Below are 17,588 nucleotides of genomic sequence, written 5' to 3'. Positions count from 1 at the left end.
GTGATGGTTTTAAAATTCTAGAGGAAGCATGTAGAGGAAAAGCATCAAAGCCTACGGCTCTCCCATGTGTTTGCACACACGACACACATTTTTCCATGCGGTTCTTTAGACTAGAAGATGACAGGTGTAGACTTGGTCTCCTTTATACAAAAGACCTGGGGTTTCTTGGTTGGTTGGTTGGGTTTTAGGGTTGGGTTTTTTTAGAGATTGGCACAAATGATTGCATGCTTCCTTAGGGAACCTGCATAGGTATTAACGACAATGTTCTTAGTCCTAAACTGTTTGCTTAAGACAATGACAAAAATTATCAGGAAGTAAGAGATGAAAAGACACCCAAATAAAATAGCGTTTTAGAAAGGTTCTGGAAGAAAAAGATCGATTGAAAGCAGGTAACTGGACTGAAACCTGCTTCACTTGATTCATTGAAGCCTGTGGAACTGAACACTACCAAGACTGATAAAATGACAGTAAAGACATTTCAGAAGAGACTGGAAATAGTGTCCCTGCATAAGTGCTTCATGCTGAAATGCAAACACTAAAAGTTGGAGTTCAGCTCAAAGACTTAGTCACTAGATGTTGTTTTTTGAGACTTCAGAAGTATGTAAGCATTTGTGAAATTATCTTTCTGGTTTAGATGCCAAATTGGATCGGTGCACTGTAGTTCTTGCATAGTTAAAGAAAGCTAGGTCTTTTCTGACTCCTCTAACTGAAGTCACAGGATTCATACCCCAACTGTGCAACCTGCGTAGGCAGAAATAGAGACATTTCCTTGCTTGCTTGGTGGTGAATGTCTTTCCTTGAGAGGTACAGTTAATCTGCATCCTATCATCCATTTGAAGTCAGGGAGATAAAGAGGTCAAGGCACGAGCATACTTGGATGCTGACACTGTTACTGCAACTCTAGCATCTAGATCTTCTGTCTTTTCCTGTAAGTGTAGAGGTGCTGGGATGTATCCAGGCACATTCTGAAGAGCCACAGTTAGATGCCCTAGTCCAGTTTCTAGAAGGATGACATAACCTATTTCTGTTGCACATACCAAATGTTGTAGTTCCATCTTAAGTTTTTGGATTTGCAATACTGCTTGCCTTCAGCAATGTGAATCACGGGGACAGAATGTTATGTGTTGCATTTAATTTGCTCTGTGATTTTCAAAAATAAAAACATTTGTGGAACTGCTCCTTTTTAATTGAGAAGTAGTTGTTGAAATAATTAGGATTTTGGGTATGTTTTGGTCTTGTTTGTTTTCCTAATTAGGTCGCACTGCTAGCAGTTCTGGTAGAAACTTTTGGGTGAGTGGACTGGCTTCTGCTACCAGAGCTACGGATTTGAAGAATCTGTTTAGCAAATATGGGAAGGTAAGGGGGGTTTTGTGCTTGGTGTGGGTTTTTTCACTTGAAACTGTCTTTAATAAAACTTTGTAAGCTCCTGTCACTGAAAATACCAGTGAAAGAGAAAAATCAAAATACCAAAAATATTGTGGGATATCAAGGGGAAAAAAAGTAGAAGTACACGGGGAATGACTGCTTTTTTATTCTGTCGCTCACTTCCAAACAAAAGTAAAATTCCATTCCTTTATTTGAAACCGTCCGTGGTTGTTCACAGTACTTCTGTCTCCTGTGCTGCACTGTAGTGTCTTGACCCGTTGGGAACTCCTAGTTGACAGTAAATTTAATATTGCTTATTGTTTATTAAAGATTCCCTTAGGACTAAGTAAAACATGCAGTAAGTGTTGAAACATAATTATTGGGGAATATCTTAAGAATTACCTTGGTACCCGCAGTTTCATTTTTGTCTAGAGTTGGTAGTTGCTTTAGAAAGCACTTACTTCGGTAGCTTGAGGAGGTTTTTTTGTTTGCTTTGGTTTTGTGTGTGGAGTTCTCCTGCGGTTGTTGTTAAATACAGACAAAATGGCAAGTTAAATCTACCTGCCAGTGGGGAAATGGAAAGAGGTAGCTTAGTACAAGACTGGTCTCACAGACATCAGTAAGGATTTTTTGTCAGATCTTTGAAGCCTGTTTAAAGATGACCGTCAGCACATTGTACTAAAAGGAAACTGTGTGCGCTAGCAATCTGCTATTGAGTGTTTAACTAATGAGAGTACTCTAGAACTTCACTAGAAATGTGACTTTACGATAGGTACAAAAATGGATTAAGCGTAGCACAGCTTTGAGTTTGTCTCAAAGTCGTGAGACTGCTCTAAAACCTCTTTAACGTTCCTCGTCACAGTAAAAATGCAATACTTTCCTGCCATTTATTTGTTCAGAATTCTGTCTGGTAACCTGGAACGTTGATCATAGGGATGTACCACAATTTAATCGTAGTTTAAAACTATGTGACAGCCAACCTAGTATTTGCCTCTACTTAGATGCCATGATAGTGTTTAGTCATTTAAATAAAATTACTGTTACTTTGGAGTATTAGAAGTTTCCCAGAAGTAGATGTAGATCTGCAATAAATAAAGTGCTCAGAAGTATGGTTTTTTATTCAGCTGTACTTCAAAATATGACACTTCTGTGAAATAGATTGATTTCTGTGGTGAAAACGTGAGCTGTACTGAATACGTGAGCACAAGTAAGCACCATTTCTGAAAACAGTGTGGGTCAGCCTTTTAGCAGTGACATGACAACATTTTTTGAGGGTAAATGGGACTTAACAGTTGAGAAAGCATTAGTGTGTGGGTGGAAATTAGCTTAAAATTTTTATTAGGCTTTTACTCACTTAAGCAAAATGATGTTGATTTAATTTTTTTTCTTTTATGAGCTTTCTTCAGGGTAGAATTCAGTCTTTGGCTCCCATCTATTGGTTCAGCTTCTGCAGCATTGCGCTGGCAACAGAAGCATGATTGGCTCTAAGCAATGGTGCTTTTGTATTTGTTAGTCTCTTACAAATAGAAGTTTCCTGAATGATGATGGTCAGGAATAAAACAGTAGAAATTAAGCTTGTACTTTTGCTGTTAAATGGTGGGCATTTGTTACAGTGAGTAACGCCTCTTTCTTTTGGAAAGGTGGTAGGTGCAAAAGTGGTCACCAATGCTCGCAGTCCTGGTGCTCGCTGTTACGGCTTTGTTACGATGTCTACAGCTGAGGAGGCAACAAAGTGTATTACTCACCTCCACAAAACAGAGTTACATGGGAAAATAATTTCTGTAGAAAAAGTGAGTACTGATCCTCAAAGACATTCCTTTGCCATCAGACTGTACAGATGATCAAGACCACATTCTCAGCTGATGACGTGCAAAAAAAATTCCTGCGTAACCTGGTCTGGGTGATCCTGCTCTGGCAGGGGGGTTAGACTGGATGAGCTTTTGAGGTCCCTTCCAACTCGTAATATTCTGTGTGAAATTTCAGGCAAAAAATGAACCTGCTGGGAAGAAGCCAAGTGAGAAAAAGGAGAATGAAGTAAAGAAAGAAACAGACAGTGAGAGGTACTGTTTTGCAGCATTTCTCTGTGAAAAGGTGTTTTGCTGTTCTTCAGTCTGTGTTGATTTGTTAGGAAAAACAAAGTTAGTGACAATTTCTGTAGCAAACATTCAGAAGGGGCCATAGATCCACTTTTCCAGCTTCTACTACAAGATCAACTCCTGTTGATGTTCAGTGCCTAACGACACATTTCTGTTACGTGCTTTAGGGTAGGCATTGGAATGTTGCATTTTCAAGCATACCTTTTAATTTGGTTATGTTTGGGTTTTAGTAAAGATTGTGATGCTTTCATATCATAATTCTGTAGAAAGGCCATTTGAGAATGTCACTGTTGCCTTGTTAATTTTTTCTATCATTGGAATAGGGCTTTCTCATGTTGCTGTGCTCACAAACAGTTAAAGATCAGTTGTCCAAGGTCCTCTTTCCAGAATACTTCAACACTCTGCTTTTTCTTTCTAGCAATACTGAAAGTAGCTGAAAAAGACATTGAGTCCTTTGCTTTAATTATCTTCTTGAGGCATAACTCCTATTATTATTATTCTCTGGTATTTGCTGAGAAGCTTTTGCCTTTATTTCACCTAGTCGCTTGACAAAAAGGTTTCACATTGGCTCTTCATAATTGTCATGTTGTGTGGGCATTGAGCACATCGTGGTGTGAATTTTTGTTCCTGTTTCCAGTTGAGATAGCCACATCACAGCCAAGTTTTCATGGCAACTGCACAGCATGGTCTGGTTATCTGTTTTATGGTCGTTGAAGGAAATCTGTGGAAATCTGATGATGACTGTCATCAGTCAGAATTCTACTTTGTTACTGTGCATTCTCCTTTAATTTTCTTTTCTCTTACTCTGCATTAGTCTCATCTCTGTCACTATCTGTCTGCAGACCTGGCAGTGTTAAAAGGGATGAGAAGTCTGACCAAAAAGATGATCCTAAAAAGACAGAAGACAAAGATGAAAAGGAAAAAAAAGATAAAGATGAACTGAAGTCTGGTTCGTCAGATCAACTTAAAACTATTAAGTCAGGTAATTTGGCTGTTCTTTTCATAGAGCAAAAGATACGGTGAAGTACGAATAATTACACATAGTTTTTTCCAAAGAACTGCCAATATTCTGGAATTATTTCTGGTTCTTAGTTGGAAATCCAGAGGGTATAAAGAGATGGAGGGGGAATGTGTCTGACATTGTGTCATCCTTAACAGAAGCACCTGAAGTAGGTGTGGTGAAAAGATTACTTTTGAAGAGAGGGGTTAAATGCTCGTTTTCACATTTCAGAGACCATAATTTCAGGTATAGCAGTGAGTGGTGTAGGTTACGTCGTTTGATTGTTTTTTCCATCTCTTTCACTTCAACCTCCAATTTATTTAGGAAGTAAAGCAACAGAGAGAACAGTGGTAATGGATAAATCCAAAGGAGAGCCCGTTATTAGTGTGAAAACATCGACTACATCAAAAGACAGAGTAAGTAATGTTTCTGCACAGGGAGCGTTGTGTGTCAGTTTTCCTTAGAAACAAATACTGAATCCTGCCAAGCAACACGTAACCAGCCCATGCTTGTCTTAACCAATTTGTCCAAATAGTTTCTGTAATGTGGATTTAGATCTTAATTGGTAACGTACTTCTAGTACGGCTGATGCCATACCGAGCAATGACATCCTGCCAGACAGATGTGGGAAAGTAAGTATCACTGTGTTAATCAATGGTGTGTCTGGAATGTTCAAAAAAGAACAGATTTTTTAAAAAATGTGGAGACGTGATACGTATGAATGGAAACAGAGCTCAGAGTACTGTTGGTGATAGTTGTCCTTTTATGAACATACTCTATTAAAGTTTCTCTACTTCAATATTAAATGCAGAGCATTAAGAGCCAGGATCGCAAATCAGAGAGCAGAGAGAGACAAGGCATTGTGCCATTTGACAAAATAAAAGCACAGCGAAAAATGAGGGAGGCAGAGCAGCGCCGGTAAGAGCAACAGCAAAATTGTTTAATTATTTCCCCCCTTCCTCCCCCCAGGAATGGAAATGGGTTTTATTTGTTATTAAAATGACTAAAAAAATAAAGAGGGGGGATTTACGTGGTGGTTTTTTGTTTGTTTTTTTTCCCCCGCCCCTCTGTTTAAAATAGCACACGTGAGCGTCGGGAGAGACAGCAACACCTGCAGACCATCCGGGAACGACAGGAAAGGGAGAGGCTTGAGATCGCTCGTGAGAGACTGGAAATTGAAAGGCAGCGTCTTGAACGAGAACGGATGGAAAGAGAAAGACTGGAAAGAGAACGAATGCACATAGAGCATGAAAGGAGGAGAGAACAGGATCGCATTCAGCGAGAAAGAGAAGAGCTGCGACGCCAGCATGAGCAGCTGCGCTACGAACAAGAACGTCGATCTGCAATGAGGAGACCATATGACATTGATGGCAGGTGAGGACAGCAGATACAAATGATGCTGCCAGATTTTGTCTTATCGGCCTGTGCCATGAAAAGCTATCCATGTGCTCTCAGCTTCCATTGATCAGCAGTTGTTGATTGCATTGAGGTGATTATGTTTATAACCCCAAACTATCCTCTCTGACACTTTTCAACTCCCTTTTGAACTTAATTACCCTTCTGGTTTGCACAGTTTGGAAGGAGGGAACAATAGCAAAAGTTATTATCTTGACTGAAATGAGTATGTTCTTTCTTTTAGGAGAGATGATCCTTACTGGCCAGAGGCAAAACGCATGACGATGAATGATAGGTACCATTCAGACTTCAGTCGCCAGGATCGTTTCCACGACTTTGATCACAGGGATCGTGGCCGTTACCAAGACCATTCAATAGACAGGTTGTTGTCTTACCTCTGGCATGTTGCCTGAAATCAAAGGACAAAAATGTCTTTAATGTCACATTTTGCTGCCTTTACTGTGTGTTTGGTTTGCATTTTATTTTTTAAATGTGGCTTAGTGGCTGTGGACTTTTTCCATTATAACCATGAAGAGATCTGTGCTGTGCCATGAGTTAAGCCTCCCATTGCAGGCTTGCAATGCTGTTTCACACATTTGTAGGATTCTGAAAAATTTCTAAATAATATTCTAGACACCTAGCATCTTAACGAGAACATTCTCGTTTGTACCTCAGGACTAACTAGGTTTTCCAGGAATCCAAAATGTGTCACGGTTTCCAAATGTTCCATCTGTTTATACCTTTTGTAGATAATATTGATACCACATGGAAGCAAGATTTTTTATCTGTGTTGTTACATAGGTAGATATTTATAGACTGTTATTTGTTTCACTACCACAGTCTGATTTTAATTGTCTGTTTGTAGGAGAGATGGATCAAGGACAATGATGGGCGACCGGGATGGACAAGTGAGTTGCTTTATAAAGCTACTGAAACTTCTTAATTTCTTATAACCTTGTGTTGTGGCTTAAGTTGGCTGGCAGCTAAACAGTGCACAGCTGTTTGCTCACTCCTTACCCACAGTGGGATGGAGAAAGAGAATTAGAAAAAGGTAAAACTTGTGGGTTGAGATAAAGACAGTTTAATTGGACAGAAAAGGAAGATAAAATAAATATTTTTTTAAAAAAATAAGTGATGCACAATACAATTGCTCACCACCCACTGACTGATGCCCAGCCAGTCCCTGAGCAGCCACTGCCACCCCCTGGCTAAATTCCTCCAGCTTTATTGGTCAGCATGTTCAGCACGACATCATACATGAGATCCTTTGGCCAGTTTGGGTAAGCTGTCCTGACTGTGTACCCTCCCAGCCTCTCATTCACCCCTAGCCTTCTCGCTTGCAGGGCAGTATGAGATGCTGAAAAGTACTTGACTTAAAGTGCTGCTCAGCAATAGCTGAAACATCAGTGTGCTATCAACATTATTCTCCTAAATCCAAAACAGTACCAGCTACTAGGGAGAAATTTAACTCTATCCCAGCTGAAACCAGGACTGTGCTGGACTCTTTCAAGCAATTCCCTGTCCCCCTTGAACTGAGGGGGAACTGTCCTGAACTGGACGCAATATTCCAGATGTGGTCTGACCAGGGCAGAGCAGAGGGGCAGGAGAACCTCTCTGCCCTACAACCACCCCTTCTGATACACCCCAGGATGCCATTGGCCTTCTTGGCTCAAGGGCACAGTGCTGGCTCATGGTCATCCTGCTGGCCACCAGGACCCCCAGGTCCTTTCCAGCCACTCGTCCCCATCTCGATGACCAAAGGAGGTCTTTTCCATCCTAAATGATTCTGAGATTGAGTAATTTAGGCTGAGCAACTTCAGACAATTAAAAAGTCTGGTTTGGGCAGTCCTGTAAGCGTTCTTTGCCTTTTAGCACTATCCAGATGAGCGCCATGGAGGACCTGACCGTCATTCACGAGACTCTCGGGAAAGTTGGGGTAGCTATGGATCTGACAGAAGAATGAGTGAAAGTAGAGGGATACCCCCCCAGTCACGGTTAGTACGCTTCACTGGAAGTATTTTTGCTTGTGCATCTAAGGAATATTTCAGTATGCAAAAATGCGATGCAGTTTTTTGGAAGTGAAATTTGTTTCTTTTTTTCCAACTTTCACCCCTGAATCTGTCCTCCGTTGGATGGACCACAAATGAGTAGTTCTTTTAGCTTGCCTTGTGCATCAAAACATGCGTCTTGGCATTCGTTTTTAATATATCTTTTTTTAGTAACTTCACATCTGAAAGTCTTGTTTCAAATGAATTTTACCTGACATTTCTCTCAAAATTTGATGTTTTCAGGGTAGTGGTTCTTCCCCAGTTTCTAGTTGTTGGAAGCCCTTTGAAAGGAAAACAAGTTAATAAAATGGTTTCAGAGTGAGGGCCATGGGGTGTGTTTTGAGGATTTGTGTTGTGTTTTTAAGTCCTATGAGTAAGCCAGCCTACAGAAAACAGCAAAAAGAAATTGAGTGGTCAAAACAAGCAGCTAGAATGTCTGGAGTAACCTGGGACATCGATGTAGGATAAACCAGATTAAGAAAACCTTTCTTGTCACGTTGGTTGGACTGAACATAAGGTTTATTACTGAGATTTGACTTAACAGCAATATAAATACAAGATGTACATATGCCTTGGTACAGTATTTAAGTTTGTGACTTAGTTTTTCACTTGAATCTGTGTTGTGTGCTCTGGCTAATGTGAGAAGGTGTGAATTCCAAACTTTCGCAGGGATGGCCGTGACTGGGGAGATCACAGTCGAAAGTTTGAAGGACATCAAGATCGTTCATGGCAGAGCAGCGTGGATGGAGGAATGATAGGACGGGATCATGAGAGATGGCAAGGTATGCTGCTTACACAACAGCTCACTACTTGCGTTACCTGAAGCTGAAAACGCAGACACTATTGCCCTTGGAGATGAAGGAAAACTGTTATTGTGGATATAAAGGAAGCATTTGAACTTTTTTTAGGTGGAGGTAGAGGCAGACCTGGCCACGTGATGCATCGTGGAGGCATGTCAGGGTAAGAACTTTAAAAAGAGCAAAGTGTTTCCCTTTTATAATGGGTGTCTCTTCAATTTAAATTGGCCAAAGAAACGTTTTAAGGGAGCATCAGTTTGATTTGTTATTTAAATGTCAAGGAATAATAAAATATTTCCCCAGTTGTAGTGCATCTTACTGAAGAGTGGAAAAAATCTCACAGAGTTTTAGAAGAACACCCATTGTATCGACCTAACTGCCAGAGTCACGAGAGAAAACTGAAATGTCTGAATCACTTTCTAGGCGAGGAGGTTTCATGCAAGGTGGCAACCAAAGTCAGATGATGCACGGAGGAGGAATGCAAGAAGGATTTGTTGGCCAGGAGAGAGCAAACAGACCTAATGATCCTCGTTTCAATCGTCGCTACTGAATGTGTTTTAATTTTTAATGCAAGATGGCAACTGAAATTAATCTGTTACCCAGGGTTACCATTAATTGTAACCTACGGGCTCCTATCTGTGTAATTTTTTTTTAAGCTGCTGCCATATTACGTCATTCAATACAATGTGAACTCATCTGTTTTGTAATGTGTTGTTCATATCCCATTTGAAATGTTTGTTAATGAAGCATTCCATTTTCCATAAATAAACGCCAGTTTACAGTTAATTGCTTTGTTTCAGCATTTCCTGGAAAACTAATTTATTCAGCTCTATGTTGAACCATGTAACTTTTTTTGACAGATGAAGTATCAAAATGCCTTACCAGCGTCCCTTCGCACTTTAAGTAGCACACAGCTTCCAGAAATACAGCCCCACAAAGTCATTTATAAGCACAAGGAACATTGCCATCTCCTATTCCACTATGTAAGGATTTTGGAGGATTTGAAAAAGTCATGCCTATGACCTGGACCACTGCATCAACAACCTCTGTAGAGACTGATGGCAACAGGACAGCATTTCATCACCGAGGGAGGCAGTTATTCTGAGAAATGAACCTTTTTGACCACCATGATGGGAGGAGGGGGAAACAACCAACCAATCCAACTGGAGCCACTATTATCATATCATTATCCTATCATTATATCATTATCCTATCATTATGATGAAAAACCATACTTGCTTTCAGATGAAGGTGCTTTTCCCACAATGATAATTGATAATTGAGCTGCATTTCCCTCCGATTCCGCTAGATGGCCGCACTGACCACAGGCACGCTGCTGACACAACAGGAGTCGTTCACGTAAACCTTGACACCCGGTCAGTGGCCCCGAAACCTGACCAGTCTTTATTAAATCCAGTGCACGGAAACGATCGAACAGATCCTCATTTTGAGGTTGTGGGACGGGATTTTTTTTGTCTGTGGGGTTTGGGTTTGTTTTTGCCTGGTGCAAAGATTCTATGGGCTATCAAAAAATCCACACAGCATAGGTGGAGACAAAGCTAAAGGGATGCCTTCTATTCCCTAGGTCCAAATAAACTCTGGATAGAGACAGTGTGACCCAACTGTAGCAGAACCTCAGAATACCCACTACAGGTTGCATCACTCTGGTTACTGCTGGGTTGTTTTTTGGATTTTTTCGGGGGGTGTCCTTTTTTTTTTTTTCCTATCCATGTGAAGCCAGAGATACTAAGGGCTTGAAAAGGTATCAGTAAGTTTGGAGGATGGAAGCATCCCATAATCCTGTGTAACACCACAGTGCTGGCAGATGTAAACTTTCTTTCTGTAGGCCAGGTCCACTAGAGACAGCCAGAATACTTGATAAAAAAGCAAGATAAAACCTGTATTAAAAACACTGTGACCAGCAGGTCCAGGGAGGTGATCATCCCCCTGTACTTGGCACTGGTGAGGCCGCACCTCGAGTGCTGTGTTCAGTTCTGGGCCCCTCACTAGAAGAAGGATGTTGAGATTCTGGAGCGTGTTCAGAGCAGAGCCACAAGGATGGGGAGGGCTCTGGAGAACAAGCCTGATGAGGAGCGGCTGAGGGAACTGGGCTTGTTTAGCCTGGAGAAGAGAAGGCTGAGGGGAGACCTCATCACCACCTCCAACTGCCTCAAGGGAGGTTGTGGAGAGGTGGGTGCTGGTCTCTTCTCCCAGGTGATGGGGGATAGAACAAGGGGAAACGGCACCAAGCTGTGCCAAGGGAGGTTCAGGTTAGAGATAAGGAGGAAGTTCTTTACTGAGAGGGTCGTCAGAAGCTGGAACAGGCTGCCCAGGGAGGTGGTGGAGTCACCATCCCTGGATGTATTTAAAGAGCAGGTAGACGAGGTACCATAGTTTAGGGGGTAGACAGGAACGGTTGGACGTGATGATCTCGGAGGTCTTTTCCAACCGAGTGATTCTGTGATTCTGTGATAACTGGTGACAGCAAAAGGTAGCCTGTGAAAGTCATTATTATAAAACATCTGTGAGGAAAAAAAGTGGAAAGGAGGACTGGATACTTATGCAAAAATAGCGTACACACCTACAAAATGCACTGGGGAGTTTTTAGACCTACCCGCTAATGCCAGCTTTTTTTGTGAGACCTGTTTGCTGTAGTGGTGCCAGGCCACATTCGCAGTATCCAATGTTGTCATGTTCAGAAACAGCAAAGGTACTGGGTGAGCCAAACAAAACACTTCTTTACTACGAGGGCAGGCAAACAGTGGTATAGGCTGTCCAGAGAGGTTGTGGAGTCTGCATCTTTTGAGACATTCAAAATCTGGCTGGACATGGTCCTGGGCAACCTGGTCTACTTGACCTTGCTCGAGCACAGAGGTTGAACTAGATTATCTCAGGCGGTCGCTTCCAAGCTCAGTGATTCTGTGAGCTGCAGCACAGGTACTATTTTAACAAGTCAGTTTCTACACTGCCACTCTGCCTGCTCAGCAATGGAATCCAATTAGCACCCTGTCTTACCTCCAATTATTTCTATAGGTCACACACTAGACTCGGCAAAACATTCTACTTAAACCAAGCAATTACATGACAGGATCAGTTCCTTATCAAAGGTCCACATTGTCATTGAGCTGTAGTAAGAGGAGCATAGATGTACTGGGTCAGACGAAAAAGTCCTTCCCATTCAGTATTATTTCTCTTTTAGATGCATGTCCATAAAGAAAACCATGCTGGACCAGGGTGAGTGTAAAGCAATTCTTCATCAAGTGATAAACTCCTGCTGTCTGGTACTCCCAAGATTTAATGAGCTGTAGCTTCCATCTGGACCATTAGGTTTAAGATGGACCCATCCTCCAGGAATTAACTTAAGCACTTTTAAAACTATTTATACCCTCGCCAAATCCTCCAATTCTCTTGGCAGTAAGTTTCATCATATAACCCTTTGTTTAAAAAAGGAAACAAAACCCCTGCAAATACTTCTTGTGTTTTAAGTCTGCTTCCTAATCTAAGTAAGCACTGATCCCTACTGCTCCTATTTCCCATCCTGCAGCTGTGTCTTGGCTCATTCTGTGACTAGCAGACTAGAAAAATGCAACTGTGTTAGCACATTAGTGTGGGAGAAATGCTGCCTCTGGTGTCAGCATGAAGGACAACCTCTCTTCCTAGTTTTGGAAGCATGACCAGCAGCTCTGGGACACAGACCTGAGGACAGAGAGGTTACAAGCTGTGTGTTTACAACTCCTCATCCAATATACGCACAGATGCTTCCTCTGAAGAGGGAACAGATTCATAGTGACGCCACACCATGTCATAATGACCTCTGCAACCTCACGCCACAAGCCCATTGCAAAGGGTTAAAAATACGTAATAAATCTGTGACGCCATGTTACAGTACTAATGCCCTCTAGGCCATCAGTGCTCCTTATCTATGCCTTGGCTGTGACTGAAAACTGATCATTTTCTCACTGCTAACTCTGGTTCTTCTCCGTATGTCCTTGGTACTCGGTTACATGTTCATGATGGTCCCTTCCAGGTGAAATTTACCCTATTTCTTTTGTTGATTTGCCAGCTAGCTGTTACTTTCAGCATATTCTGGACCTACTCATATTTTGGCAAGGAAGTGAGAAGTAATCCTTGCTGCTCCTCCTCTTCAGAGGAGCTATCCTCCTGTGGAAGAAGAGATAGCAATAGAATATTCTTGCTTTCGAGGAACCTCCCTTCCAGTCTCCCATTTTGTATTTTTTTTTACCAGCAAACAAGGTTTCTGTTAAAAAAAATAGCAGAAAGTTCAGTAGGCATTCAAAAAGATATGCATTGAAGTCTCTAGGCATTCAAAAAATAAGGACATGAAAAAATGTCCATGCAGATTGCAGAGTTATTCAGTGGCCAGCTCTGAGTTGAGCTCATGTTCATGTATTTGCTTATAGCTCAGCTGCAGAGTAGCATCATTCTTTGCAAAGAACTTGTAATACACAAAGACACTGTCGCACTCAATGGACTCTGTTCCTGAGCTACCTCTGCCTAAGTCTTCACTGGGTCACTAGGTTTAGATGAAGTCAGAAATCCGTCAGCCTCGTTCTCCCTTCCATGGGGACTCTCTTCCCATTTCCATTCTCTGTCTTGCTCAGCTTTACACACAGAGGTGTCAGTATCCTAAAGGTACTTCCAGCCCTATTTTACAGGCATTAAATAAGCCAGCAGACAGATTTTCCAGTCAAGAGACAAACTGAATCCACTTAGTTTTAGCTGGTAAAATTTAAAATCTAAACCCTCGCCTCCAAATAACCTATGCTGTGCAGCTGAGAATTCAGACACAGGTGTAAATTTGACAGTGCTACTGGCTGACTATGCATCCAAGGATATATTTGGATCAGTTGCTGGAAAAGTTAGTGTGCTGCGATTTTGCCATTTGAGCTCGGGTACTAAAAACAGGCCAAAAAGACTAGGGGGGGGTTAAAGCTTCCTATGACTTGCTAACAGTTTTGCATCACAGACTTAACTCCCTTCTATTGCACACTGACATCAACACTAAGTATTGCAACTAGTAATAGCTACTTCCAGTGGTGTGACAAATCACAGACCACTGGGAAGCAGCTTTCACATCAATAATGCGCTCTTTGTCTGACAAAGGCACTCTGTCTTTTAAAGACATCTTGTACTGTTATCTTCCATTTATTTTTAACTCTTGTTGCCTTGTTTTGAATTAGATGGCATTTACCTTCAAGATTAATTCAGCTTCAGAATAATCTGTTTAGTTAGCAAGCTTGGCAGCTTTAGAACAGGGGCTATACCTCAGCATATGGCCATCAACTCAGTGGAGATCATGGATCAGCTGTAATGAAGCCTCTGATCACTGGTGACAGAAAGCAATTATTGCAGTCCCTATTGCCGAAACCAACCCAAATACAAATGGAAGTTCCAAAGTCTTTTATTGCAGCTCATGGCTGAGCTGCCGTGTAGGAGGATGGACTATGCATCATCCCAAAGACAACACAGGATGGAGAGAATCATGAACACTGGAGAACACGTTCATTTGACAAGATTTTTCACATGCTTCCAGCCTTCCACAGCATATTCACAGGCCCTGGTGGGAGCTACAGACAAGGCAGACACGACTGTCTGCACTCCTGCAAGGAAAGCAGAGAAGAATTATCTCAAGAAGAGCATAATTCAAGCCAAATTTCTTAATATTATTCTAGCATTGCAGATCTCTTTAAACATTGACAAAAATCTAGCTCACTCTCAGAAGCTTCCAAACACACTGAGGCCCGAATGATCCTTGTTTCAAGTACAGCTTTATTGTCTCAGTAGCATTTGTGACACAGAAATTCCAGCTTCCAAGACCAGTATAAGGCATAGACAATTACAAGACTGAAACAAAGCACTGAGCTAAGTTCCATTTTATTTCTGGCCTTGCCACAGACTCCACAGGTGATGTGGACCATGTTTCCCCACAATTACATGAAGACTTCTTGCAGCACCATAAAAACAACAAATTAGGTATTTATGAAATGCTTTGGTCTTCAAACAAGAGCTCTACAATTCCAGCAATAATGGGGATCCTCATCCCTCATGAAAAGTCAGAGGCTGAGTTCAGACATACTACCATCTGAAGAGTTTATAAACTCTTCAGTCTTTAACCAAAGGCTCACCTTTCTTAAGAATGAGTTATCTTTATGCTCTCGTTTCCCTGCTCACTGCCAGTGTTGACGAACTCACCAGTGCATAAACTCTTTATCTATTTACTGGGGGGGGTCACAGGCCTCCCCAGACACTTCACAGAAACATTCAATCTTTGATTCTAGGATACGTAGGCATGCCTGTCTTGGGGCACAGGTGGGCACCAAGCTCTGTAGGTAAAAACACACCAGCTCCTCTGGTTAGAAAAGGCAGAGAGCTTTATGGGCACACATTCTCCTTATTTCACAGTTGGAACAACAAGAAATTAAGTCCAAAGTCACTCAGTGTGCTAGCAATAAAACCTAGAGCAGAATATGCTTCCTTAGTCCCAGTCCCAATGCTCCTTCCACCAGACTGTAACATCTATCACCTCCTTCCCCAACATTCAATTTTGGAGGACAGTATTGAAACAAGACTGGTGTAAGCAACATCACTCTTGGCCCTTTGCTCCTTTCATAGCTTGGTGACAAGTTAGTTTACCTTTATTCCAGGAATCAGAGGGGGAAAAGTCAAATTTTGGAGTGGGTGGGAGCTACAAAGAGAAAGAGAGATAAAAGTATCAGCACTTGAGGGGTTTCACTTATAACAGGATTCACACCACCTTGGAGAAGCCTCTTGACCTCAGGTCTCAAAGATATTTAGGTGCCTACCCTCCCTAAGTCTCAGAAGGAATCACACATGAGGCTTAAAGCCTGGACTTTGCTCTTTCCCCCAGTATAAAGTAGGGGCAGAAGATAGTACTTATCATTTGAGTCCTCCTCAAAAATCATCTCCATGTCTGCGTGCTTACCAATTAGTTCAGAATAGTGTCCAACATGAAAAATGCTTTTCACACTTTCAGCAAAGGCTTCTCATTTTCTGGGGATTTTAAAAATTAAGAATTACTCAAAGAGAAGGGACTCTTCAGGCAATTTAGTTTCAACCTGATGAACTGTCAGCAGCTCGAGAAACTGGGTAGAGAATCTTTTCACTAATTTTTTAATAGCATGTAGGAGCCTTCAAAAGAAGCTTAGGAATACCACTACATAGTGAAATATCTCCCAGAGCATGTCTGCAATCCCCTTCTTAACACTGCAGAGGCCAGTTACCCCTTCTCCCTTGAAATAACATCTGTGAGCAATGTCTCTCCCCTAAACTTAAAATTTTATCCTACTTCCATTTCAATGGTCTTCAAAATATTCTCAATGTGAAATCCAGTTTCAATAGCAAAACTCCTGCCAGCACCACTAGAACCAGAATATCAACCCAATGTCTTCTCCTCCTCATTTACAGGATGCGTTTGTTTTGCTGACTGTGTTCATCTGCGCAGTCCTTACCTCCCAGCCTATGTAACTTGTCCACTCCTGGATAGCTGGAGGGAGTGCTGCTTGAGCTTTCCTGAGGGCTTCAGCACCTTGAGTGCCACTGCCCAGCAGCCCCTGATCATATGCCACATATACAGCAGCTCCGGCCAGGCTTCCTTTGATGACAAACCTGAAAGAATCAAAAGCAGCAACAGTTCAGTTCATGTTATGACTATCAATGCATCTCTCTTAGTAGACTGTGATCGTCAAAGGGAAGGTATTGCTAAAGAAATCTGACGGTCACAATACTCTATCTGCAAAATGGAAGACAGGAAAAGAATATTTGACTTGAGTCAAATGTGTGAGTGTCAGGAGGGAGCCAGGCTCTTCTCTGTGATGTCAAATGATTGGACAAGGGGAAATGGGAGCAGCTGGAGCACAGGAGGTTCAACCTGAACATAACGAAAAGCTTTTTTTACTGTGATGGTGCCAGAGCATGGCCCAGGCTGCCCAGAGAGGTTGTGGAGTCTCCTTCTCTGCAGACATTCAAAACCCGCCTGGCCGTGTTCCTGTGTGACCTGGTCTGGGTGATCCTGCTCTGGCAGGGGTTGGAGTGGATGAGCTTTCGAGGTCCCTTCCAACTCCTAACATTCTGTGACCTTTATTTACTTTTTCATTATAGATAAGACATCTGAGGAGACTAACTTTTTCAAATTCACAGGGCAGAAAAAAAACCTTTAAAAGAAACTTTAAAAACCCACAAAGCTATTGCACACCTAGAAAAAAAAACAAGCAACTCATAACCTACATGACAGATACAGCCACTGAGAGATGCAAGAGAGGATCAGTATTTAAATCCACGTATTCACAAGTATTTTAGGGGAAAACCCTGTTAAAGATTTACTACTCGCTCCCAAAAACACCCTTCCACACCTTCTCCCTTTGAGTGGGCTCTCTGGTCTGAAAGTCTGGGCTTTCAGGTCTGAAAGTGTTCCCTCGGCAAACAAACGTCCTTGGGTGTCATTCGCCGGTTTTGTTTTACGTATTCGTGCTCGCCAAGAGAAAACCACCAGACTCCTGCCAGGCAGCTGGGGACACACAAAGAAGCTGACGGATGGAGGTTAAGCCTGGCATAGGGACAGCTGAGGTCAAGGGCGCAGCCAAGACCGGGCGCCGCCAGACCAGCAGGGCCGGCCAGGGCCCTGAAAACAAGCCCGGAAGAGTCGGAAGCGCGGCGGGCCGCGGCGACAGCGGCAGCAGAGGGGTATGCGGTGGGCAAGCGACCACTCAGGCCACGCTCTCCAGGCAGAGGTGCGCGGCGCAAGGACTCACCTAAGGGCGGGGAAGAGCCCGGCAACCATGGCGTCTGCAGGCACAGCGCCCTCAGCCGCGCGCCGCGGGGACCTTCGGGACCTAGTCACGTGGGCAGG

At 42.4% G+C, this 17,588-nt stretch overlaps 2 protein-coding genes across 2 annotated transcripts; one reads left to right on the top strand and one right to left on the bottom strand.

Moving 5' to 3' along the window:
- Window positions 1–1,255: 1,255 nt before the first annotated feature.
- LOC104534172 (scaffold attachment factor B1-like) lies at window positions 1,256–9,487 on the top strand (the record flags this gene model as incomplete). Its single annotated transcript, XM_010188689.1, has 13 exons — window positions 1,256–1,356; window positions 3,006–3,155; window positions 3,349–3,425; window positions 4,304–4,443; window positions 4,786–4,877; window positions 5,273–5,379; window positions 5,542–5,835; window positions 6,101–6,238; window positions 6,722–6,764; window positions 7,729–7,850; window positions 8,574–8,686; window positions 8,813–8,864; window positions 9,125–9,487. Coding segments are annotated over 13 exons (1,556 nt in total), but the record flags the coding sequence as incomplete, so codon positions are not given.
- A 4,737-nt stretch (window positions 9,488–14,224) lies between these two features.
- LOC104535285 (chromosome unknown open reading frame, human C19orf70) lies at window positions 14,225–17,519 on the bottom strand. Its single transcript, XM_010188688.1, has 4 exons — window positions 17,491–17,519; window positions 16,192–16,348; window positions 15,356–15,407; window positions 14,225–14,322 (listed from the first exon to the last, which is right to left on the bottom strand). Exons 1-4 carry the CDS (start codon window positions 17,517–17,519, stop codon window positions 14,225–14,227), a joined length of 336 nt encoding a protein of 111 aa, XP_010186990.1.
- Between the last annotated feature and the right edge of the window lie 69 nt (window positions 17,520–17,588).

The sequence above is a fragment of the Mesitornis unicolor genome, unplaced genomic scaffold (genome assembly GCF_000695765.1).
Source record: "Mesitornis unicolor isolate BGI_N332 unplaced genomic scaffold, ASM69576v1 scaffold8887, whole genome shotgun sequence".
NCBI classification, from domain to species: domain Eukaryota; kingdom Metazoa; phylum Chordata; class Aves; order Mesitornithiformes; family Mesitornithidae; genus Mesitornis; species Mesitornis unicolor.
This window is presented reverse-complemented; position numbering and strand designations above follow the sequence as displayed.